Source organism: Patagioenas fasciata, chromosome 5 (assembly GCF_037038585.1).
Source record: "Patagioenas fasciata isolate bPatFas1 chromosome 5, bPatFas1.hap1, whole genome shotgun sequence".
NCBI classification, from domain to species: domain Eukaryota; kingdom Metazoa; phylum Chordata; class Aves; order Columbiformes; family Columbidae; genus Patagioenas; species Patagioenas fasciata.
This window is the reverse complement of record NC_092524.1, coordinates 18,389,114-18,416,112: the sequence shown is the minus strand read 5'-3', so window position 1 is coordinate 18,416,112 and position 26,999 is coordinate 18,389,114. Positions and strand designations below refer to the sequence as shown.

Genomic DNA, 26,999 nt, shown 5'->3' with positions numbered 1-26,999 from the left:
AGTTCACTCCATCACAGCTATCCTATTAAGAGGCTTGTCATATCACTGTAAAGACATCCACACAGCTTTCACCATTATAATTTCTGCAGAACAATAATCACTGAAGTGCACATATTTAAGCCAGGAATTTAATCAAGCCCAGGATTAGTCAGCACGAATGGCGTTACCCACCATCACCAATGGGCAGAATATGCCTGGCTACCCATTGCCCTTTCTGGAAACGGTACTCATATAATTTATACATGCCTCCATATCCGTGCATGTTAAAAGCAGTAACACTCTAACATTTTGAGACAATCTGTTGAAAGACAGTCTGGAAGTCTTCAGCAAACCATCTGCTCATTTACGTAACACAGCAATCCTAGCCCTCTCTTCAGACACACGCAAGCACAAGTTTCCCAATCCCAAAGGAGAGTCACAGTATAACACACACACTTTTTCAGAGCATTGCTTTGGCTCCTGCTGTTCCCCTGTTGCAAATTACTTATGTTTGCAGGAAAATCATGAAATTCCTGGACATCAGGTGGATGGAAATACTATCTCAATCTTTGCTGGCCACCATGGAAGCTCTACATGCATTCTCTATGGCAGCAAAACTTGCTAGACAGATTCCTGCCTCTTGATCAACCTCCACACATATTCTCACTCCTTGATTATTCCAGTGCAACTGTCTGTTGACAATGCTGCAAGGAGACACACAAAAAATTCTGTAAAGAAATACATGAAATGTCTGGATTTAAAAAAATAAGTTGCTTTGCAAGCAAAATTTTATTTTGGTCCAGAACATTTCACAAGCAAACCAAAAACCAAAGGCTTCACCAGATCCTTTAGTTATGAAAGCAAGCTTCAGCCAGCGGATCAGTCTCACTTTGTTTTTGTTTGCAAAAGCTGAATTCGCGATGACCCAATATGTTTCCTTCCTGCATCGTGTACTTATCTCATGCACAATGCTGCATTTTCCAGGCTGTTTTTCTCTAAGCAAACCAGTATTTTTACTTCTTAAAAGTGTCTCCTTTCAGACAGCATTTGCTGTCAGACTGCTTTGATGTTAATGCATATCAAAAGAGTCTAAATTACAAATTCTTAAATAAACTGCTTACATTTAACTATGCTCTCCCTTTAAATCTTAATCAGGGTAAAACACAAAAGGAACAATGTTTCAGCTCCTAGCATCTCAGCTGGTTAGGGTATTCCACACACAACTCATGTCTCCTTTATCAGTCTTTTGCCAGCTGCTGAACTCTAAACTATTATTTGATTACTGATGGTACTTATTTCCATGCCTTTTGCTGTATTTTTGATTAACAGTCTACAGTAATTCAAACAAATAAAGAATATAAGACACACAGTTGAAAGTGCTTTAATGTATAAGTGTTAAAACCCAAAGTCAGTTTCAATACACACAGAATTTGGTAGCACCAGATACTTAATACACAATGGGAAGCACTTTTCAGTTGAAACCTTGTTATTCTATAAATAAAAAATCTTCAAGTACAGCTATTTTCTAAAAAGTCAAGTAAGGCAGTGTTGTGGTCTAACCCTAGGCTAGCAACTAAGAACCATGAGAGCTGCTTGCTCAATACCCACCCCACTCACCCCAAATGCGAGAGAAAACCAAAAGGGGAGGAGAAACTTGTGGGCTGAGATAAAAAACATTTAATAAGGCAACAAAATAATCATAATAATATACTACTAATAATAAAACAATAAAATGATAAAATATATATTTAAAAAATAAATAAATTTTATTCAGTGCAATCCCTCACGGAACTCCAGTCACACTGAACAGCCAGTCCCAGAGAGGAGAGCACCCTGGTCCCAAAGAGCTGTTTCCACGAGATAGCATAGAAAGCAAAAAGCTCAAAGGCAGAAAGGCCCAAAGGCCAGCTGCAAAGCAGCAGAATGGCAAAAGGTTGAACAAAACTAAATGAACTAATGAAACTCACAAATGGGATGACACTGAACTTGTGAGCCAGAAAACCTGAACTCCAATTATAGACAAAGTGTGATGCTAATGGTATGGAATATTTCATTGATCAACCTGGATGTCAGCCAAGGTCTGTTCTACCTATGCCCCTCTTCCTAGCTGCCTTGCATCCACAGACAGAGCCTAGAAGGACCTAAGGATCTTGGTCTCCCTGACAACAGCTAAGATATCAGTAAGTTCTTACATTCTTTTCATACTGACTCAAAAAACAGCTAGCCACTGAAAGAAAAACATTATTAACTCTATTCCAGAAAAAATAAAGCCATGTTGTCTCATTATTCTTATACTAAATCCAAACCAAATACCATGTTAGTGAGACGGAGAAAGGAGAAAGGAGAAAGGAGAAAGGAGAAAGGAGAAAGGAGAAAGGAGAAAGGAGAAAGGAGAAAGGAGAAAGGAGAAAGGAGAAAGGAGAAAGGAGAAAGGAGAAAGGAGAAAGGAGAAAGGAGAAAGGAGAAAGGAGAAAGGAGAAAGGAGAAAGGAGAAAGGAGAAAGGAGAAAGGAGAAAGGAGAAAGGAGAAAGGAGAAAGGAGAAAGGAGAAAGGAGAAATTTTCTAACTGCATAAAGAAAATTAACTCAATTTCAGTCAGATCATCACAGGCAGAAAGAAAATTTCAGGCCTCTGCTTTTTGATATAATTAAATCCAACGTACTTCTAAGCTTTAAAGTATGCACGGACACTGAAGGTTTTAGGATGCCTCTGTAACTGATGATCATACTTTCAGCTACCTATTTACTCAAGAAGTTGAAGTGTTTTTTCTAGCTAATGCAATAGGAAGACATACATGGAAGACACAGATGTGTGGCTTATATAACAATATTAATTGAAAATAATCTAATGCATTCTCCTGGGCAATAAATGCTTATGAATCAACCCAGAAACTTTAGGAATGCATGAAGAAACAAAACAACTGGTTTAGAGGAGTAAGACTTTCAGATTCTTTCACATAAACCATGGGTGTTATTTCCTACAGCTAGAAAACAGGAATATTTCACTAGTCATCTACAGATACAGCCACTTAGTGACAGGCATACAATACATATTTCAGATTAAAAGTTGCACTTCCCAGCTCTAACAGAGTGTCTCTAAATCCCAGTTCAGAAAGGTTTTGAAACTGTGAACCCACTATCCTGTTAATATGCAGGACAGCAGCAGGAGGGGCAATGACAACACAAGGTCCAAACCCCCATGTGGTGTTCAACTGCAAAGCAGCCCTGAAATATAGCTGCCATACCAAGCAAATTCTAGTCAAGGCAAAAATGTGTTTAAGAATCCAGAGGGCTTACAGTGGCTTCAACTCTTGTTTCGGGAGTTAGAGAAAGACTGTAGATCCCATGTGGCTGTATAAAAAGAAAACAGATCTAGCTCCCTCTGGCTACGAGACTGAATCTGGTCATGTCAATAGGCAACATGATGAACGGAAATTTTAAAGTCTGTAATATTTTGCACTTTCTCCCTAGTACCATAAGAAGAAAATGCACTTTAATGTGAACACTGTTTACAGCAATTACTTAAATTCTACCAGAGCATGCATTAGCATTTTAAAAAGCTTCTGTGTGATGAAGTGACTGATAAAGCATTTTAGAAAAATGTTTTAAAGTGTTCTCCTTTGCTTTATCTGTAATAGACTACAATTAATAGCAACAGAAAATTGCTTTAAAAAAAGAACTACCAACTGGGATGAAATGTAGATCATAAGAGGGCAGCATGAATTACTGGAATAAATGACAGACAGAAGACATAGTAATTTCTCATTATGTTTGACTTAACCAAAGCACAAAAACCTCAAAGTATTTGTTATCACCACTGAACATCCATGTGAGGTAAAAGCAAACCAGTCCACAATTTTCCAGAGAAATTTGCAAGAGATGAGTGTATTAATGGCCTGTGAATGTTGCAAAGGTTCTCTCATGAGCCAGAAATAGATTTTAAGGACTTAATTTGTATGTTTTTTAAAACAGTAAGTATTACAGCTATTGCTTTGTGGTACAATGAGTTAATACAACAAGGTGTATAACACTTTGGTTTACTGAGAGCCATACTGGCATTTCAGAAGGCAATAGCCAAAAGTGCAGTTCAGTTTCTGGAACCTTCCCTATAGTAGAAAGTTCTACCAGTACAGCCATCCATGCATCAGAAAAAGTTCTTAAGTATTCATATTCTAAATTAAATCTGAATGACTCTCAACATTCTCTTGAAAGAGAAAAGTGGCTTCCTAAGACTCAAGTATTATCCACCACAAAAGTGGCTCTCAACAGCCATGCAAAGACATCCGTGACAGTAAGGAACAATGTACCTGCCCTTATAGCTCTGTTTACCTGCAACACATATGATGTCTCATCCTGAGAAACAGTGCTGATTAAAAGCTTCCTTCTTTCTAAAATTCTCTGCATATTATGACCTGAACATTCTTTCAAGTAATTTTGTGGTGGTCAAGCAACTACTGCCTCCAGCCCTGCAAATACAACATATAGAAAAGGTCTGATCAACCTGAGGAGTTTGCACAAACTTCAAACTTCAGCTGAGAGCTGATGAAGAGGAAGAAGATTGTGACAAGAAAACATGTGAAATAGCCTCAAGTGAAACCCAAGGCTGACATGAAACCTCCAGCATGAATGTCACATTGCACCCGAGAAAGACCTCACCATGCTGATGACTCATCATTCTGCTCAAGGAATAATGAGTGTCAATCTCTGGACCCACAGGAACAGTGGAAGGGTGAGTGTAACACCACAGAAATAGGGTAGAAAGTGGGAAGGCTCTGCATAACAATTCTAGCTGTGACATTAGTGACTCTTTTCTATATTAACTAGATAATTTGGACTACCAAACTATTAAAACATAAGTGGACAAACAACAAATTCTTGACCCCATTTATATAGTGCATTCCTTTTACACATTACAAGATTTAGAATGTAGCAGCATGTCAAACTGCCTCAAGATTATTGCGTGTGTTTTCAGACATGGGAAGACCATTGAAAATTCAGAGCACAGGGAGGAAAAGGGAACAAGCCACTGCATGTCTAGAGAAAAAGAAACAACAGCATAAGTCTAGTGTTGTCCTGAGATTTCAATCTACGATCCTCATGCCATAAGGCACTATAAACTAGTACTGTTCTACAAATAAAGCCTCCTATAAAACATGACACAAAAACCACCAGAATTGAGGTAGTAGCAGAGAGGTTCAAGTGATAGGAAGAAATCTCCTCAAAATGCAGCGAGGCTGCCAGAGGCCTTCAGCCTGTAAAGGGCTCTGTACAGGTATTATTTTACAGGACTGTCTACTTTAACAATTTACATGGAATTTATTTTGTTTGCTTTTGCCACAGCCCTTAACACATTGGTTCTCCCTCTCTGCCTATCAAAATTTGGTAGCCAGCCACACATAGAAGCAAAGGGATTTCTGCATTAAACTAGCTACTTCATTTTAAGGCTATAAAACTATTATATCTTGCAATAGAGGAAAATATAAAACAACAAAAAACACCCCAAAGTACATAGTTTTACAGAAAATAAACTGCAATCAGATTTCATGCAGCTATTGAAGAACAAAATTACAGGTAGGTACTGTTCTAGGCTTACAGTCTTAATCTGGTAAAAAGTACATATCTTACATGCAGGAATTGGTCTGGATGGCACTAACCTACAGAAGAGATAACATCATAGCTGTAGTGCAGACACTAACTGATCTCAGCACACACAACTTTTTAGTCACCTACTACAGGGTCCCTGAATCTTTTCAGCAGGCAGCATTTAAGCTCTGCACAGGTATCTGTCAGCAGAAATACTTTGTTTCCCCCTTGTGCTATTGGACCTCCTCACAAAACTCAACAGCTTGAGACCATCACAAGGAAAAGTCCAGCCACAGAACAGACAATGACAAGCCTGCTCAGCCATTCCATTTTCTCATCCTTTTTGGCACCTTGATAATGAATGCACACTGAAAGATTGTGACAGTCTACAAGAAATGTAGGAGGTTGAACAACACCATCCTGAAACTGTACTGTTAAACTGTCATAAACCCTGGTGGTTATGACCCTCTCCATACTATTACATGGCCCAAGCTGAGAAAAATAAGACATTGTAATATTTTTCTCTAGCTGTCTACTAACTCATCTGAAAAATACTTAATAATGGCTGTCTATTTAAGACTGACTTACATTACTGAATATTCATGTGCAGGTATAAGGTTGTGGAAAAGCTTGAAAGAAAAAGGACACTTGGAAAAAAATAAATCCTACATTGCCAACTATGCAAATAATTAATGAGTTCCCCATTATGATTATCAGCAAGTCAAGCCCAGTAAACCAAATACATCTGCATAACCAGAAGGAGGTACCTATTCCATTAGGTAAAATTCAGGGATAAGGAATAAGTACAACATGGGATTAGCACATGTGACATCTGTTACCTATTCTGCAGTTAGCAGAACCCACTGCAACACAGTCAATTACTTTATGAAGACTGTTTCATGTATGTAATCCTCTACAAGTTATGCTTCATTATTCTGAAGTCCCATAGAACAATAGTCCCCACTAAACCTCGTAAAAATAGGGATCTGTGGCTTCTCAGTCTGCCATCATCCATGATATATACATAACTAAAATTTGGTCTATCCACAGTGTAACAGGGACATTCATTACCTTTCAGAAAATTTAAGGATAAGATAACCCTTATTACCACAATTCTCTGAAAGGCATGATGCATTCCTTGTATCCATGTAGCACGATAGTAACCATACACCCTTTTCCACAAGGTAGCACAACAGAGAGCTACGTTCACGATGCAAGGATACCAAGCATATTTTGACCAGGAAGGGCACATAAATGCGAACAAATGTTACCAAATGGCAGATGGATACTGGTAAAACTCTTGCTAATAAAGCTGAATAGCATTGGCATAGCCCACATTTCCATCTGAAAATACAATAATGAAGTCACGTTGCTCTGCTGGTATTGCGAATCATCTTCTATGCTTATTTCAGTACTGTCTGCTCATTCTCACATGGATGTAATCACTGATTGATCATACAAAACCATGAAGGACTAGACACAATCTCCCTGAAATACTGGAGCGTGATCTTCTTTCCAGAAAGAGACTAGAGATATAGTAAAACTGTGATTTTTCAGTTTTACTATGCATCACTTAAAGACAATGTAAACTCTTTTTCTAAAAACGTAAAAACTTCAAGAGGATTCAAATAAAATTACATTCACATTTTCCACATAGGTTTTGTTTTTTCAACAAATACAATCTTAGGAAGTAAATATCTCCCTGCTATGAACACTGAAAGATAAGAACTGCTTACTGCTGCTGAGCCAGAAGAGCACATAAACTGCTATATCTGTCAGATTCAAATCATTGCACAAATAAATAGAATCATTAAGAATTCTAAATATTATCCTCTCACTAAATGCACTTTCTGTACACAGGAAATCAAAATAAATAATTTTAAAGCCTCACAGCCCTACTATGGATATAATTCCTTCCTGTATTCTTACTTAAAGAATAACTTATCTATCATAGCTGAAATTGTGCCCAGAGGCTTAAAATGTTCTTTTATATGCTACCTGTATGAAACTCTTTTCACTCCTTGGCAACAACATTAAGCTCCACAACTGTTTCTGCTCTTGTTCTTCTGGAAGTTCTTACCAGACATTTTGGGTTAACACCACAATAGAAGGTCCCTCTGCAAAAAGTTATGACGTATATATGAATGCACAATTACTAAGATTATTCAGTGCAACATGCATGAAGATAGGACTACAAAATTCAAATAATTTCTTATTCATTTAAGCTGCATGGCTATAAACAAAGCTTTGAATTTATTGTATATCAGACAAGAAAGTATTTATCATCCTGAACCTGCCTTCAAAATAGGAATACTTACCCTGCTGCAATTGCAGGAGGGATGACCAGTATGAGTTTGAGTTGTGCTTCATGCAGAGCTTCAGAAAGGTGAATGAGCAAGTGAATCAACTCCCTGAAATATAAATATATTGTTAGAGAGAAAGGTAGTAAGACTGGTGCTATATATTGTCAAGCGCAACTTAACAAGAAGCAGTAGAAATAACTGAAAAGATGCAGCTGGCAAGAAAGCCAAACACAGTTTGAAGTGAATGACCATAGCAGAAAAAATTAGGAAGACTGATCAGAGGCTTACCCTCTTTCAAGACTAAGAACACTGAACTGTTGATGATAGTCTTATTGGAAAGGGTCATCACCTTGGGGCTAAAATATTTCCTAGTTTAATTCTAATCTAACAATGCATTGTTAGCATGTAAAACCAGCACACCTTATCAGAGTAGGTCACCACTTGAGGTCATATTCAGTAAAAAGAATTAAATCAATAGAAGAACCAAACACTGTTGTGAAACAAGCAGTTGTTAAATGGATTCAAGTTGCCACTATATTACTACACATGAGATCTGAGAATTTGTAAAGATGCTTTTACACCAAGACATGCAATCTTCAAAGGATATTTCTGAGGCCTGTATTTAGAAACATTTCTGCTGCTGTTTTTTTTTCTGTACAAATAATCCTTTCATTTCTCAATACATTACTCTATAGCTACAAAATAAATGTTTGACAGTGCCATATCTGTAAATATAGTCTTCCATATGTATCATTTAAAGGCTTTCACAAAAGCTGATATTGATATCCATGTTCTAAACATTTTGATAGGAAAATAAACTCAAAAATTCTCATGTAAGCTGTTTTCAGTCTTCCTGATTTGGAGGGTGACATTAATAGAAAATCCTTCAGAGGCAAATTGCAGAAACAAGAAAGTTTAATGGCTATTGTTATCTTAAGAGGACTGATATTACCTTCAATTTGCACTATAAATATGGCCCTTCGGCATGCCTTCCTTAAGTCATTTGATTTTTCAGAACATAGCCAACTTGCGTATTTACCCTCTAGTAGGGTAGATCCACAAAAGCAGTCTGACAGATGATACTACTTCTGTATCTGTGCAGAACTATGCTTAAACCTGAGCTGAGTAGAAAGCACCTACACAACCCATTCCAGTAGGCTAAGAGTGCTAAAGCAGGAAAGGCAGGACATACATAAGTGACACCCAAGTTGTTTATTCCACTTAAACTGGACTAGACCTGAAGTCTCAGAAACAACTTCTGCTACTGTCAGGCCTTTCAAGGCAGTATCATTCTAGAGATATTCTTCTGAAATCATTGATCTTCCAAAATAATTATCCATCACAGTAAAGATGCTTGACTTGCAAATGTAGACACTACCCAAAGGTAACCAAGTATTTTAATTTTCCCTGAAATGGTTTGATGCCTGATGAAAACTTCTTAAGGACCCTACAAAAGCCATTACTCTCAAAATCCTGGTAAACAAACAGAGCAAGTTTCATCACTTTCCCAATACTATCAGTATTTTGTGCTTGCAATTTGAGAGCTGGCTGTGCTGAACAGCTCTTGACAACGAACTGTCACACTGACACCTGTATTTATCTTTCAGGGAGAGACATGAGATTACAGGAATCAGCTTTTGGTTTATTTACAACAGGTACTTCTACCATTCTTGCTCTGGGAAAGTAACAGCTTTCCCTCCCATTTTCTTATAATATGCATTCCACATGAAGTACGTCACTATTCAGACAAATCAACTACAGCAAATAACAACCCTTTTCCATAGGAACTCATTCAAAACTACAACATTAAACTAAACAGACATTTATTGACTCCAACATACATATCACAGCACCCACATGACATAATCTTATCAGAAACTATAATCAATATTAAATCTAGCTAAGCCCTCTTTCCCACTGATTTGTGTCTCACAGCTAAGTGACCTTTTTGACTAATTACGCCCAAACTTCAGTATGAGTGCACCCTTTTATGAGATGTCAGAGATGCTACATACAAGAAAAATTTGACCAAAGAATCAATTCCTCTGGCATTGAGATTATTCTACACTGTTCATCAGCAGGAATCTCTATTCACTGCTTGGCTGCCTTGGTTAGTTGTAGGAACTTTGAGATCTCTACACCATTCAAAACATTTGCTGACTTTTAAATTTAATTATTTATAAGGTGAAGGGATAGAAAGAGGTGCAGAACAGGCCAAGAGAACCCAGCATAGGTGCAGAGCTAGACAATATAATCTTCATTTAGAAGCAAGGCTCTAACACCCTCACTCCCACTCCACATCTTCACAAACCTATCCCAGTTCCTAAAATGCTGCTATCCAGATAGCAATGCTTTGAAGCATAAGAAGAAAACCAGTTGGGACTATTTTGAACCAGATGCAGAGAAAAAAAAAAAAAAGAAAAATAAAGTGAGTATTAAATTCAAGGTTTCCCCTTTACTCACAATCTCAGATACTTGTGGTTTGCCAGCATGGGTAAAAATGTTTTCACAAAAGGAGTGACACACCCACAAAAACAGTGAAAAAACAAAAGCAGCCATATTTTAAAACTAGAAGGGCATACAGCACAGAACCACAATCTACATCTGTAAATGAAGGACAGATTTGTGGCCTGATATAGGGGCAGGAATGCAGTTTAGATTATAATTTTCATTTTGTAGCTAGCAGACAGGACCCTAACTAAAACCACACCTCATTAAAACAGTGATTTCCTCTCCTCCTGCCACCAAATCCAAGCAGTATAGCTCTGGCCAAAAAATAATCAGCTTCAACTTGGAGTAAGTCAGGAAGAAAAGGGGTAGCTGGACAAATGCAGATTCTTGCTTAAGTAACCCAGGTAAATATCTCCTCACTAACAGGTCAAGCCAGGTTTCTGGGCCCTGAAAACTTTGTAGGAAATCAGACAGGACTAATGGTTAAATAATTAATTTAGGCTCACTTCCATTTGTCAGCCAAGACAGATTATGTAAATCAAAGTGCACTCTTCCCCTCTCCCCCAAACAGCAATAGCAGAATGTTCCTTTATTGTGTGCCATAAATTAAAACTTTACTGTGTCCCAACAGTGCTTTCTAGTGTTTTAAACACAATAGTCTCCCATATTACCACAGGTAATTTTGAAATAAAAGCTACTGACATTTAAAACATTTTAATGAGGTACAGGAAAATAGGAATAGAATCAGTCTTCCTAAAAAGCTTTCATTAAATATTTACCGAAGACTTCATCACTGTCAAATTTAACTTCTGAGTAGTTACTAAAACACTGGCAGCTTTAAGACTTTATCTTGAGCTAATTAAGGTCTACTTCATTCCTACTATTTCAGGCCTTCTGTTATCACTACCATTTGTTAGGTCAATTTTCCAAGAGTTCATGATTTCAAAGTATCTTGTCCCCCAGAAAGTATGCAGACCTCCAAATTTTCATCACCCAAAGTTTGAGGGAAAACTGCCTTTTCCTGGCATTGGTCTACTGCGTTTGGGATACCTTGCAGTACAGTTTACTTCAGTGCACAAGAGTGGGCTGTAGGTATATTTGAAAAGCCTTGCAGAAGACACATAAGGCTGTTACATCCCTCCCTTCAGTTACATGACCCTTTAGAACTCTGCAACTTTCAAACTTCAGCTACTTTTTGCACAAGTTGGTAGTCAGTACTCCCTAAAATTTATGCCTTGTCAAGAAAATTGGACAGAATAAAGCTGTCTACTTCAAGAAGAAATTGCCCTTTTGTGCCATTTCATTGCCTAGTTAATACCAAGAAACTGGAGTGAATTACGGCAAATCTTTGATTAATAGATTAATTTTTCAGGGACTAACATGAAGGATAGAACTGCCAGAAGAGCTTTTTGCTCCTATACTCCTACCAACATTAATAAGATGTCTGAAGGTCATCTTCTGCATGATACCAAAAGAAAAAAAATCGTGTTTTTTAGAACGATTCTGTGTGATGGCAGTGCCATCTATCAGCTAATGCTAGACTGATCAGAATAATGTGTGCACTTTTATATATGCTGTGAGATTCTTACGAGACTCATGCCTTTTTCACATCATTACCCAAGTGCCTGGGGAAAAAAACCCACAACAATAAACCCACAATTGAGATTAGCAAGTGAGGCATCATTCTGTCTAGCAGTTAACTAAATAAGCAGGACAATTTTGCTTGCTCAGTTATCTCAGTATTTCTGCCATGTACACTGATAAATGCCACAGGATGAATAACCTGGAATATTTTATCCAAAATCAGTCAAGAAAGTTCTATCTGAAAGACGGTGATTTAATTACAAAGCAGGTTTAAGCTATAAGAAGTAGTGGATCATTACAATTGAGGTATCATCCACATAGGATACCTTGGCTGATTTTGGTTTTTGTTAGGAGACTAATTTTCTGTGTGTTAGAATAAAAGATGGGAAGCTGAATACTTTTTCTCTGTGCAGTGATTGCCAGCATGAGAGGAAGCAGCACCAGTTAGATGCAGTTTTTCATCTCACATTAAATTTGACCTCACTGTGATTTGTATATCTATAATTCAATTCCCAGAAATCACAGGAAAGTAGGAGGTATCAGTACTATAGAGGGTACTTCAAAGTATCTGTATTAGATGTCTACAGGAGCCTGAATTGGTCAATTTAAAGACCCTGAAACTTAGGTCCACACACACATAAATCAAGACAATTCAGGTTCTTCAGATAGAACAGGTAGTATTTTGACACCTAAATACAGGAACCTAATGTCATTTTATACACCCAAAGGTATACAAAGCATGCATATGGGATTGCTGTGTAAGACTTTAAGGCATCTAGGACTCCACATTAACAGTCAGGCTATCTAATATGAAACTAGGTAGCTATACTTAGGCACATAAACTCCTGGTAAAATCAACATTTAAATGAGTATGCAAAAGAAAACAGCACAAAGGATTGATATCATTTAAGACTAAAGTCTGTTGAGAATTATAGAGCAATTCTAACCCCAAACCAGATCAGAACATTTTTTTGTTCTTGAAAACAGACAAAACCAGATTAAGTGAGTTCTGCTTAAGAAGATGTAAAACAGAAGATAAATGGTGAGCCTGAAACCACAGAATTTCGCGTCTTAGTGGATGACAGCAACATAATTTCCAAGAAGCATATCACCTCATCTGTAATGCCAGCCAGGATAAACAAGAAACCAAAGACTCTTTTTAGATAACTCCACAGGCCTTGCAGGAACAATTTTCATTCATTTCTAATGTTGAAGTGAGTACCCCAAAAAAATCAAGATTTTCTAGAAACATGCAAAGGATTGACAGAGAAGTGTCTATATTTGCCTCATTTTAAAAATGCTTAGTGATCACAGGTTCCCAAAGAGGTTGGTCACAGGATTAATGGGTTACAGAAGTTTTGCACAGAGCTAACATGGTTATTTGGAGATTATTTACAAAATTTAATTGCCACAAAGTCTTCAGGTAACTCAGTGTTTCAAGCCCCAACATCAAACCAAGGGGGAGAGCATATGTTATGAAGATGTCATCATGCCATTTTAATCCAACAATAATTCACGTTCAGCTATTGAAAAAAGGTATCTCATGGGGACACTTGCTCAGCTGAGGTCCACTACAAAAGAGACCTTTAGCTGCAATTAATCCCGATTTCTGATATATGAAGTAGTGCTTAAATCATAATCCAATTTATTACTGAGTTTAGGACACTAATTTGCAGGTTTTCAGATTCTTTTGCAAACCCACCTGCCTCAAGAAATATTGCTGCATTTCGCTAAAAAGTATCACTGCACATTGTCTTTAAGAGGGGATGTTGATTTCATTAGTTAGGCAGGTCTCCTTGTATTGTCAGACAGCTCTGAAAGTAATTTGAAGACAGACTACCTGTTCCTAGGAGTATCATTATGACCTTTTGTCCTTTACCCAGAAGTCAGGTAAGCTACTTTCAGGTGTTTGACCTTGAAGCATCTGAGATAGGAAAGCCTACTCTGTGTACCCAACAGTTAATCCAGATGCTTTATATGGAGCATACACAATTGCTGTTCTATGAACACTTCACATCTCTGAAGTATTAGGGGTCATCTCTGTTGACACCTGTCAGCTGACCCACAGCCTTGGAAGGTTAAGAACATGCTTTACTACTGGTGTTAGTCATTTTCAAAAAACACACAATCTGACAGGATCGGTCAGGTATTAACCATGTTACAATGCTGCCACTCTGTGGGCTAAAGAGGTCAGGGGCTGCTTCAGTTCTTTTCTGGCAGGGACAACGAAGCAAAAGACCATCTATGCTTACCCATTTATCAAGAACAAATCTGCTAGTCAAAAGGAAAGTAACAGATCCCAAAGTAAGCACTCAATGTGCAACTAAAAAACAGGCTTGCTAAGGTGCTACGTTCACTTAATTTTGTCTTATCATGTGTTCAAAGCACCTGTTCACTGCAAAAAGCATTGATAGGGAAAGTCCCATGGGCACTGGATACCCAAGCTATCCAGTTGTAGAGCAAGTGACAGATAAAACGACTTAATCTCAAAATGAAGACACTGGTCCATAATTTACAAGCATCAGGAGAGAATTTTTTACTGTAATTATATGTTTCTACTCTCACAAAACAACTGTTATTCCACACACAAGCCTAGCTTCAGTTTGCTGTCTACATTAGCCTTATTCAGAATGCTTGCCTCTGAGGAGGCAAGCTCAACACAAAGTATTTTGCAACTTAAAACACCCTAACCATTTCTAGGGGGGTGGCAATAAAGAGGAAAAAAACCCACAGAATAGTTACAATGAAGCACTTAAAACTAGTCTTGAAGAGGAGGGAAATCTGCAGTTCTTAACTTTTCTATTTATGTTTTTCTGCCAAACATCATCTTTCACATTTTTAGTTAGGATAATCCTTAAATCTTGTTCATAGGTGGCCACATATGATCACATTACTGATTCAGAGCAAAGGAGGCAGTTACCATTCTGCTCTATGAGAATAACACTTTCCTTCTCTGGAGTTATGGAAAATACTTCCCACTCATGTTTACCAATAACACACAGTGAATATGTAAGTGGTGCTTCTATACTTCACCTAAATAACACACTGTACTGAAGGGTAGAACAACTACACAGCAGTACCTCCTATAGCACAAAGTTTGTAACCACACATGATGGGACAAGCAATGCTGTTCTGAACCAGCATTACACCTGGCAAAGCGTAACATTTTTACCATGTCAAAAGTAAACTCACCCTGGAGCTAATTAAAAAAAAAATGTTTTTTCATGCGTGTCATTTGCACTACAGCACCTTGATGCTAGTGTGCTTAAACTGGTCTTCAGTGATTCTTAACATTGCAGTAATACAGTCTGTCTTGCATGAATGTAAGTTAACTAATAGGAAAAACATCAATTTTACTAAAATATAGTAAACACAGTAGATAAACTGACTGCTACATCCAGCTTCCAGTTGGCAGTTACTAATTGCTTAGATCACCATGTTGGCTGTCTTATTACGACATTACAATAGATTCAGAACTCAGTATAGACTCTTAGGAACAACCTCACAAATTACCTAATTATGAGCAAGAACATCTACCTTAAGGATTATTCGTTCCAGATCAAATGGTGGAACCGCTGACAAAGCTCTGCAGTTTCGATTCCTTGCTCCCAAGTGTTGATTTTATAGGGAAAAGGTACGACTCCACTAATTGCACACTCAGTTCCAGAAATAACTATTATATGCCACCGGTCAATAACATTTGCCCTAAACAGAATAACTTCTAACCACTTCTAAAAGGTGAAAGACTTCCGTAACGAAGTCTACGTTCTGTGGAGCTTTCTTTCAAGCTATCAACATTTTCCCCCAGACATTTCAGGCAATAGACTGCTGGTAGGAATACTGTGCTTTAGGGAATGGATGCCTGAATTTCCTGAGGCAACTAAGACAAAATCATCAGATTGCTGCAATGCCTCATTCATTTCACCACGCATTCTACCATTTCTTCCCAAAAGAGCAGTTTTGAGCTTGCCTTGTCTTGACTCTGTCAAAGGTTTTAAGACATCCAAGGGACTTTTGTTCAAGGAAAACAGATTAGAACATGCCAGGAAACAGCCCTTTACTTTTCACAGCTACAATCAATTCAGACTCACTGAAACTTCATAGCAGAGCTACCAAAACGTGGAATCAACTACTCCAAAGTTGTGCTTGCAAGAACTAGAAACCAATTTCTCCCTAGATTTGGTTCAGGTTGGGGATTTTGGTTTTAGTTTCAGTATGCCTAAAAGATCTCTAAATAGAGGTTTGGAAGGTTTCCTAATCAACTCAAATTTGGTGGTTTCGAAAGCATACCACAATTTCAAGCTTAGCCCAGTAACCCAAACCAATCAATGTTGTAATAAAGGCCAGGGTCAACATCTGAGTAAGCAATACAATTGCGATGCCCTCCGCACCCTTGTAGAACGGTAACATCTCGCAGAATGGTAGTATGAAAGGCTAATGTGGTCTGCTAGATCTACTATGAAGATTATTCTGTAATCTTTGAGTTTATGTAGAGTGAAGTACATTATCCTACTTCATTCAAAGTAGAACAATCTTCAGTTGTCCCAGAATGAAGTGCATTTATTTATAATGACAAATTCGAATCAACATGGACAAATTAAAAAGATGCTTTAAAAGAGTTGATTTTTAGGACTTGCATCCTGAAGACTTATACTCACGTTTGCTTCTGATTTCCCAGCTGACTCCAAACTTCAACTACAAAACCATCAAAATTTTCATTCTAAATAAAGGCAATTAATAACAATATACAGTTAATTACCATATTTGTTCATTAGGCTTGTATCAGAGATGATAGTACAGTACCAAAGCACACAATCACTGTAGTTTTTCTTGTGCTATTACAGATGGAACATGCTTTGTATTCATTTACCAGCTTTGTCTTCAATGCAGCTTTTCATGAAGAAGTGCAAGAGAAGCACAAATTAACCAACCAGCAAAAGTTCAAAATCTCTATTAGTTATCCATTACTTTTACTCTTACAGGATAAACCGATATCAGATGGGAAAATTCGGCCATTAATGAAAGATGATTGTTAAACAAATCATTTGATACACATTCACATGTATCTTGGCAAAAAACTCTTGAGCTTACATCTAAAGATGTAAATGCTGACTTGGCATAGGCATGATTCCAAACATCTTCCACAATTAATCTCACTTGTGATAATTTATGAAGCATACTGTTGCGCTTGAGCACTGTTTCCTTAACAGGTCAACTGTTACCAAGGACCTAAAATTGATCTATCAGTTATAAATTTTAAGAAACTATGCAGTTTATATCCATATTCCTCTAGAGTACATTAGAGTCTTTAAGTAGGCTGCCATGAATCAACCCCTAAAGTTCAATGTCTTTTGGGTGCAACTTGTCTGGCCCTACACATGCATAGCTCTAAAGCCACTAGCTAAGAGGCTGCCCAGAAAACCTTAGCAAAAAGCAACCATTCCTTAAAAGCAAATCCTCTTATCCTCTCCTCAGTCTCTTTACATTTGAAAAAAATGGTTTATGAGACTCAAGCAGAACTCTACAGTAACAGATACCCGGAGTTATTCTTGATATTTAAAGTGGCTCACTAACTAGCACACTGAGCCTGAATGTACTCCTGTAACACAGAAAACAGCACTCCTTGCATGCATGACCCTTTTTCTGCCTATCAAACACAACACTAACCAGTTTAGCGCTTGCTTAATAGATTTATATAAAATAGATTTATATAAAAGAAAGCAGTCTGCTCACTAGGCAACCTCTATGAAAAGTTTATAAAGTATCCACTACTGCCTCAGTAACATTCAGCCTGTCAGCTATTTGGAACAGATTTCATCAATTTATAGCATGCAAGGTTATGTTGATCAGACGTACACAGCCCCACTCTGGACTTGTAGTTAACTGCACTTAAATGTTGCTATACTTCATATTTATAGGAATTGGATACATACTATGACACACTCTTAAGAATCTCACTTCATTATTGTTTTGAGCAGACTTTTATTTTGTAGAATATACACCTACTGGAAATGGGAAAATACCCATTACAAAAAGAATCAAATATCATCTCACACTATTTTATAAGCATTAGCAAAAACTTTTACCTTGGCTAGCAGAACCATGTTCTTGGAAAGCTCTTCTATCTCATCTTCACTGTCAAAAACACTCTCAAAGTCCTGGTAAGTCCATCCATCAAACAAAATTCGAGGCACTATCAATCAAAGTCATCAGTCAGTAGTGAAAACTAAGAATTTATTATTGACACTGGAGTATTTCTGCAGAAAAAGAATACAGCAGGTACAAGCAGTGATGCCACTAAATATCATATCCCATGACTGAGATAAGTGCTTTTTCACTCTGGCCAACTTCAGCAGCACAGATAAATTGACACCGTAGAACATTCTTCATTTTATGTTTAATCAGTGATCAGGAAGTTTTAAAAATATTCCTTCACTTGATTGAACTATCTTAACTGAACTATCACTTAAGGCCCCAAGTAGAGTCTTAAAAGGACACCAACATGATACAGCAATCTTTCTGGAAGTTGTGCATCTCTTCTACCACAAGATAGAAAAGTTCACCTCAGACTGTAATTTACTCTTTTGTACACAGCCTTATAACACTTCACTCTTCTACTCATCTCAAGACCCTATGACAAATTTTTATTTCGGAAAACATGGGCACTCGAGCTCACATCATTTCTTTTTCTAATGACACACTGAAAACATTAAAAACATTGTTTTTAGTCAGCAAAACTGCTGTTGGAACAGTTGATGACCATGCACATTGGAAAAGCCAACAACTTATACAGAGCTATGTCTAAGACATTTCTAACTACCAAGGATGTAAAAGAGTATTTTAGAAGAGTCTAGAGAGATTTCAAAGGCTTTATCATCTGGCAGCTGAAGTAATTTAAAATATCCGAGTACTCTACTTTTTTAATGCATTTCAAATTTCATACTCCCTTCTGAACCAAAAAGGTTTCACAGTTCCACAGGAAACTTCTTCTCAGTGAGGGTGACAGAACACTGGAACAGGCTGCCCAGGGAGGTTGTGGAGTCTCCTACTCTGGAGGCATTCAAGACCTGCCTAGACGCCTTTCTGTGTAACCTTATCTAGGTGTTCCTGCTCTGGCAGGGGAATTGGACTAGATGATCTTTCGAGGTGCCTTCCAATCCCTAACATTCTGTGATTCTTTCTATAGACAAACGTGTAAAGTGCAGCACAGTATGATCTCTATAGCAATGTTTGCCGTTTTCACTAAGGAGACACACTGTGGCACATCCCTTGAGTTCCCAGCTTCAAGGGGAGAAAAGCCCAAGGAGGACCTTTCTTACAATCATACAAGAAAATCTGATTGACTCACATTTGGATTTTTTTTTTCCTTTTTAACTAAGCAGAACCCCTGAACAAGAAGTCTGAAGACTGCTCTCCCAGGTAAGCATGTAGTGCTATATGCAAAGTACTCCTTGGAAAGGGCCCTCTGACACAGCGTTTATCCAGAGATAAGAACTAAAGGCAAAACATTAGGGCACCAACATGATCAACACTTCAGTTACTTAACTATCTGCAGTTAACTGCTGTTGTTTTTCTTCTCAGACTTCTCTCTTCAGACAACTATGCTACAGTAACCTCCCTTTCTCCCATATACATCAGGAACAAAGCCTTCTTTTGTTCTGCTACCGGTTAAAGATGATAAAAAAGCAAACAAATATAAAACAGAGGCTCACCTATTCTGATGGTTTTGGAGTTCTTTCTGACATCTTTCATCCAGTCTGTCAAACAGTATCAAGTAAGAGAACAACTGTTAACACATAAATGATGTTGACAATAACGTGTCTTCAAGCATTCCTCAAATAATGTAGCATAGTTCCATCATACCTGTCTTCCTGCCACAGGCTGCTCGCTCATAACCACCACAGATGAAACATCTTTTGATGCACAGGATTTGAAGCTATTCACCTCCACCACAGCACAACTAGCATTTACTACATACCATAGTCCCTACCCAACACCTTTCTGCTAGTAACAGTTCTGTCTCATCATGGAAACTATCTTACTGCCTACTCAGAACAACACTTTTGTAGTTACTTTTTCTTTTTTTTTTTTTTTTGATGGTATTTTCAAGTGTCCCATCCACTCCTCTTGGCAGTCATTGCACTAGCATGAATTTGTTAGTACACAGCAACATGGTAAGAATTATAGCTGTTTCAAATGAGATTCCACAGACAAATTTTTCAATCAAGTTCAAAACCATAAATTACTTAGTCATTATTTAAGAACATACTAGCGAAGTACGAACTTGCTGCCAGTTTCTTTGCAGTGAATGAAAAAATTCTCTTCAGATTAAATGTATCTTCCATTCCCAAAACAAAAGTTTTTGCAGACAGGGGAAAAAAAAAATAAAACAGGTAAACAACTACACAGTACAAACATCAAAGAGTATGTCTGCCTGCACAATTCTTTGTCCCATTGTTGTTTTAAGAGAGGTTTTGTAGACTGTATGGCAGATGCACGCCCCCCTCTCTCCCTCCCACCCGACTTCTCCCTTCGATATGGAAGGTGCAGACACATCTCCACCCTTTCTTACAATGGGGGTAACAGCTTCTTTTGTTTGACCCCAGAACCCGTTGATGCCAAGGAGCTGCTGGGCACCCACAGCCAGAGTAGGTGTGCTTAGAAGCTTCAGGGCACCCCACAGCCAGAGCGGGGGTGCAGAGAAGCTTCTGGAATGCCCACAGTCAGATCTGACAAGGCTTTAAAAACGGGACCTCTCCCGCCGAGGTTTTGCCGCCCGTTGTGTGGACCTCTCAGAGCACGGGTCAAATGCTGCTGCCAAGAGTCTTCCCAGGGTAGGGACGCTGTTTGCCTCATCTCCACATCTAGGTGAGTGAAATAATTCATTGACACTTAAATATAAGCATGTGTACTTTCTTTAGTAATTCCTTGACAGATCCAGGCAAGTGTATACTTTTCCTAGAGTCAGGGATGGCTCTGGCATTGTTTTCGGTGAGCCACGTGTATGCACACTGTGGATCCCCATTGTTAATACTTGCTGCACCTCAATAATTACCTCGACTGACACTCGAACCTGTATTTATGTCACTATTGGAGAGCTAAAACCCTGTTTTCCACCGGTTAATCTGCTGCCCCTTCTTTACCGAATAAAAGTTTCTTTTGGACCCTGCTGTCCGCCTAAACTGACTCTGTGACAGACAGCCTGGTGGAAGAGCCAGTCTTTCTTATTCTTTGAACAGATAAGCTATGCACACATGTGGAAGCAGGTAGGGACAGAAAAAAGTTCACTCTGAAGAAAACTGCCCCAAAAATTTAACAGACGCAAGTACTTCACAATGAGGCAGGGCCAGAAAAGCCCACATGCATTTATTGCCAAAGCTACCCAGTCTGCAACAAGACCAGTCATCTTACTTGCAATGCACATGCCAAAAAAAAAAAAAAAAAAAAAAGAAGTAACAACCTTTATCAGCATCGTGGAGCCCAGTGAACTGGAACCTTTCCTTCCCTCTCCTTTTCACTTGTAACCAGACTGGTGAGATTAGTGTAAATTTGTTTCCAAATATTTTAGCAATGTCATAGCCATGGTTGTTCCACTTGCAAAACAAAGAAAAAAAAAAAAAAAAAAGTGAGAGTCTCAAAAGCAAGATATACAATTCACTTTACTTTCGAGTGATACAAATTCTTTTGCACAAACTTAATCATTTGCTAGACTCCCATTTGTCAGTTTGAGGAAACCTTCTGGGACATTACTTTTATTTAAAGAAGAAAGTGCTCATGAAACTCTGATAGCTACATGAAAGGCAGTTTTCAAATTGTGCAAATTCACCTAAACCACAGGAATTTGCATGCAGATTCCATCACAGTTCTGATTTTACAGACTTGGAATTTATGTTCTAGAGAACTTGAGAAAGGTGAAAACTTACAGGGCACTTGTTTCTCTTTTTTTCACCAGTGTAACACTGAAACAAGTGAAAAGCATTCTCTAAACAAAAGGAAGAAACATTTATTATTCAAGAAAGGATGCTCTGAATAATAGTAAGACTGGATAACAAAAGAGGTCAGTTTGACAGCAGCATAAAAATGTTACTGCTTATTTAGAAAGTTCAAGTTGGTAGCTGCATAGTATAAGGACACTTAGCAGCCCTCCTGCTCTGACTTTACTGCAACTTCTCCTGGCTCATCAAAGACAAGAGAATACTATCATCTCTGTTTCAGCAGTGAGAACAAAAACAGTATCACTTAGACATCCTCGAAGAGATGGATGGGAGAACAAGGGTTTGAGACCACCTGAATCCCAAGCCAGCTCTCTAATATTCCTCTGGCTATTTGACTGTATTTGACCAGGAGGTCCATCATTATAAAAATGCTTTTAAAGCAAAGATGCAAGATTGCAGATTAGCAGAGTCTGCTGCATGTTTATTCCAAGCACCAATTTTATTCATTGTATTAACTTACAGGAGTAACATATCCCAAAACATCTCCTGAGAAATGTCTTTCCTTCATCTTCTTGAAGCAGTAACTTCTGTGTTCCACTATAATATCCTTTGCCTTTGGATCCACAACTACCAGTCCTCGGTCCTGCACATTTTTATCAGAATGCAGCATCTGGGGGGAGAAAACAATTTTTAGAACCAGCTGTATGAAGCTTTCAATAGCAACAGACTTCAAAAAGAGAGGGGGGAAAAATACATCACATAATTAAACTCTGAGCACTCCTTTTAAATGATGCAGAGCAGTTTGATTAAAAACTGAAACAGGAAAGTGCTCAGAAATTATTTATCATCATCAGTAAACTTTGTTTGCAAGGCAAAAAGCATATAAACAACAATAACAACAAAAAAATCAATAAGCAGTAAGATTAAAGAACACCATTCACCATAGCTGATGGTGCTTTGCTCTGCTCTCTAGTCAGTGCTTTCTAGCATGTTAACCCTAAAATGATAAAAATGGGTCAGGAGTTCTTAACCAAGAATTTGAAGATGAGTTTTAAACTGGATATATTTTAAACTGAGTGTGCTGCATTGTGGTTATTCAAGGCCAAGGTTCTGAACATCTTTCTTTAAGGAAGATCTGCTTCAACTAAAACAGCACAAATAATTTTAGCAGACAGAAAAAGAGTGAGAAGACCTAATAAAGCATGCATGGTGAGTACGCAGAAATCGTCTACTGATTCAGTGTAAGGACTTCAGGGATAAGCCCTGTCTTAACACTTTGTATTATCCTCACTACCTGCAGAGTAGATTTTCTTCCTGGTAGACATTGAGCAAGCAAGCAATAAGAACAATGACAGATGTATCTGCATGAGGAAGGATTAACTATACTTACAATTTAAGGGGATGATTTTGAACATGTCTACTTTTTTACTTAACGTGCTTAGCAGCACTAAGTACATATACTTGGTATATGCATTGGTAAATACACTCCCTCTCCACACACACCATTTCTCTTGCATTGCAGTGCCTTCTTGCAGTTTTGAACTAAAACAGGCAGGAAACAAGAACATGCTCAGCAAATTAACAGAGAATTCAGCATGTTGGCTCTGCTTGCTCAGAATCGACAGGACTCTGAGCCATTTCTGCCTAAAAAGAAATTGCTGGTTAGAAGGCTCCTCAGATCTTATCAGGATACAGGTTTCCCATCGGCAAGGCTAAGAACAGCCCCTTCCTTCCACCAGGAAATGATCTAGCACTCTTGACTCAAACTACTGCTCCTTGCCCCCTCTTTCCAAAGGGATGGAAGTGTGTTTCCTCTAGCTATTGGAGAGGGGACAAAAGCTTCCTCTTTCTGAAGGCCTGCACAGTGGATAAAGTTCCAGAAGTCTACATCATATTTGTCATGGAGTGAACCGTTTGTGACACTCATAAAAGCTGAAGGAAAGGACAGTTTCAAGTAGCCTTATTTATGAGCATAAGCTTCAACAGAAATGCATGGTTGCTTTTAACATTGTTTTGACAGAGAGACCCTTCACCAAAGTTCAATTAGCTCACTGCACATGTTAGATAAGATGAGCATTTCAGTTATTTCTCATACCTTTTCTTCCGTTTTTTTTGTAGCACCTTTCTTTGCATCTGTTTTTGACAAGGTACCTTCAGCTAGCCAGCAAACCATGGTAAGAGAAAGTGAAGTACAGAGAAGCCTCATGGTGGATTTCCCCATGTCAAATTCTCCTGCCCTGAAAACATACAGGTTCAAATCTCTGCGAACAGAAGAACAGAAGTTTAGTTCAGTTCTCTTGTCTAAGAAAAGTTGAGCTATTGTCTTATGTTCTGCCCTCTAAAATCAGACTTATTAAGGCAATACTGTATTCATAGTGGTTTTGCTCTGGCAGCAAAATCGCAGAGTATTTTAAGAGATTCCTAGGCTCAAACATGTTTTTTTGTCCCTTGTTTTAGTAGGTGTATCACAAAGAATGTGGGTTGGATACTTTCTAAAGTGTCCTAAAGAAGCTCTAAAGAAGTAAAACAGCTAACAGCTGAAGTGCCCAGAACAATTACAGTACCACCTTATCTTTCCTATAGCAAATAAGAGATACCATTTGTTTCTGCTCCTGCCTAACTCATTCAGTAAGCCACAAATTAATTAAGAGACAGAAAGAACTAGAGCTATATGCTTATAGCTATGTGCCTTTAACAGGCAAGAGCTTTGCCTTCGATTCCTTGCCAAGTTACTGATAAACACAGAGTTAAAAAAAAAAAATAGGAGTCCTTTTGGTCTAGAAGAATTATTTTGACAGTTTGTCCCCGCTCCAGAGAAAAGAATTGAGAATTAACAGAGAACAGTACTGTTCAGTGCTACTTATCTATCACACCTTAGTTCTGTCAGAGGAAAGATTTTACCAAAAAAATTTCAAATACAGCCAGAGCTTGTTTTTCAACCTCTACCCATTCATGAGTTGCATTGGTTTTCCAGCCTAATTCCCAGAAGCGGATAAGAAGAAAACAGTGAAAAAATATTTAGCATTAGGGGAACCATGGTTAAAGGAGATAAAATACCAGAATGAAGAAAAACAACCTTTTACTAATTCTGGAACTCCTAATTATCAAACTTGGACTAGCTTTCATCTATAATAAACTAGTGGCTCTAGATCTGCATTCAGGCTGCTTCTCATAATTACGAGATCCTAATGGAGAAGGAAAAAAAAAAAGGTTACCTTTCCCAGAGTTTTCTGAAGTTCTATCAAACTTAAAAAATATTCATGTTTCCTGTATTACTCTGAAGAATTAACATTTCTATCACCGGCTTTAAAGATTTACAAGTTCATTTCCTCAAGTCATATTTACAAGGCTTGCTGTTCAGCTGTCACTGGTAACAAGTGCTGCTCAAAGTTTTAGTGTTTTGCTTCTGTACAAATCATCAGGCAAAGGATGCCACAAAAGCAGACTGAGAACTCTAAAGTACTGTGGGAGTAATACTGTGGCAGAAAGACTGTGAAATGTTAAATGGAAGTTTACTCAATGAAACAGCAGTTACTTGACGCCATCAGTGGTAATGCAGAGACTAGGTCAAGAACCTAATAAACTTAAGCATATTTGGATGTGGCTGGCTGTGAGGTTTGAAATAGCAGATATTTACTGCAGGAAAACAGAGAGAAGTATGTGATTAGGGAACAAAGCAGAAAGATTACGGAAGCAGAAGTGCTCGGAAAAAAACAACTAGCACCAAATAACAAAAAGCATAAAAACCCTCATGAACAAAATTATTTGAAGGCTTTAGTCAGTTCTTATAAAGACTGCAAAATAAAAGCAGAAAGCCTTCTAATGCTTCTTGGATCTAGAGGGTGGGATAAAAGCTAAATTGCTCCAACATTTGAAATTCACTATTATTGTGTTAGGTTTCTACTTTGACTTCAAGGTTACTGGTAACCCCCTTGTTTTCCACATCCTAAAAAATTAGACAAAGCAGGTTGCTCTTGATAGCACCTATTCTGTTCCACCTAGCTTGGCAGGATCTATAAACTCTTGCAAGAGGAACAATTGAGAGTCCAAACAGTCAATACAAATCTTAACTCTTCGGACAGGATATCGATTCTTCCAGAAGCTGGTATATATTGATTTGGAGGTGTTTGATTTCACTTTCAGAAACAATTAGCAACAGCATCCATTTCCCTGAAGAGAAGTTAACATTTAACAGTTGAAACACAGAACTTTAAAAAAAACATCACTGAACTCTAATTAGACATCAAAATGTGCTCATTTCCTTGACATGATCATATCCATCTGCCAATTATTGTTAAGTCATCATCGACTCCTGGATCTATAGGAAGCAGTCAGCCTGTGGTAAAATGGTTTTTGCCTGTGACAGTCCAATATCGACTTCTGGTTGGAACCTTGTTTTAATAATTTATCATATAACAACATCAGTTTAGTGAAAAACAAGTAGACAGGATCACTCTACTACATGAAGATGAATTAGTCAAACTTTAAATGCTCTTTATGGAAACTATAAATATGAATTTTTCCAAGCTTTACATAATCAGATCCCCATCAAGTTTTTCTTCTGCAAATCTTCATTCATAATCTTTTAATTCTCCTCAAACTAAGTAAACTGAGTAGAACTCTATGAGCCTGGCACTCCTTGTTTATTTTTTGTATCACTACAAAACACAAGCAAAACTGAAGACTGACTCTGTGTTCTTGTTCAACTGATAGTATGGACAACTTAAGGTTTAAAACATCTCATGACAAACTGATCTGAAGCCCGGGCTTCTCTCTAGCTCACACGTGTTAACCTGAGGTTACCACATGAGGTAACACACTTTTAGTCAGCTGTTTTAAATGCACCTTTATTTCAAAACAGGGGAAAGCTGGAATAGATTTAGTCTGTCCAAGAGAACCAACCAAATAAACTAAATAATCTCAGAGCACAGTAACTATTTGGAAATCAGTTAATGTTTATACTTTATTTCTAAAGGAGAAACTAGATTCTAACTACTGCTGCAGGAGTCTGCATCACTTAGTAAAGGAAGCCCAGGGAGCATACTGTTTGTTGGTAGTTAGGGTCTGGCGGCCGGAAGATCTCCCGCTGTACGGAAAGGTAGTAGACCCTCCCTTGATAGGTAGTAGTGTGTGATCTAAGCAGACGGAAGTGACGTTGTAAACTC

The 26,999-nt window shown here is 38.0% G+C and overlaps 1 protein-coding gene across 6 annotated transcripts in view; it reads right to left on the bottom strand.

Moving 5' to 3' along the window:
- Positions 1-26,999, bottom strand: part of CHID1 (chitinase domain containing 1) — a 132,634-nt gene that overhangs the window by 105,020 nt on the left and 615 nt on the right. For 5 of the 6 annotated variants that reach the window (XR_010651445.2, XM_065839647.2, XM_071809019.1 and 2 more), the window contains exons 2-8: positions 23,930-24,095; positions 22,355-22,504; positions 21,360-21,492; positions 19,612-19,656; positions 17,986-18,092; positions 16,558-16,619; positions 7,880-7,972 (exon numbers count right to left, since the gene is read on the bottom strand). Coding sequence is in view for 5 of the 6 variants with exons in the window: in XM_065839647.2 (XP_065695719.1) it covers positions 7,880-7,972; positions 16,558-16,619; positions 17,986-18,092; positions 19,612-19,656; positions 21,360-21,492; positions 22,355-22,504; positions 23,930-24,055 (716 nt within the window). In the remaining variant the exon portion in view is untranslated. Of the gene's footprint in view, positions 1-7,879; positions 7,973-16,557; positions 16,620-17,985; positions 18,093-19,611; positions 19,657-21,359; positions 21,493-22,354; positions 22,505-23,929; positions 24,096-26,878; positions 26,899-26,999 lie in introns of those variants that run through there. The other variant, XM_071809018.1, reaches the window with a different exon arrangement.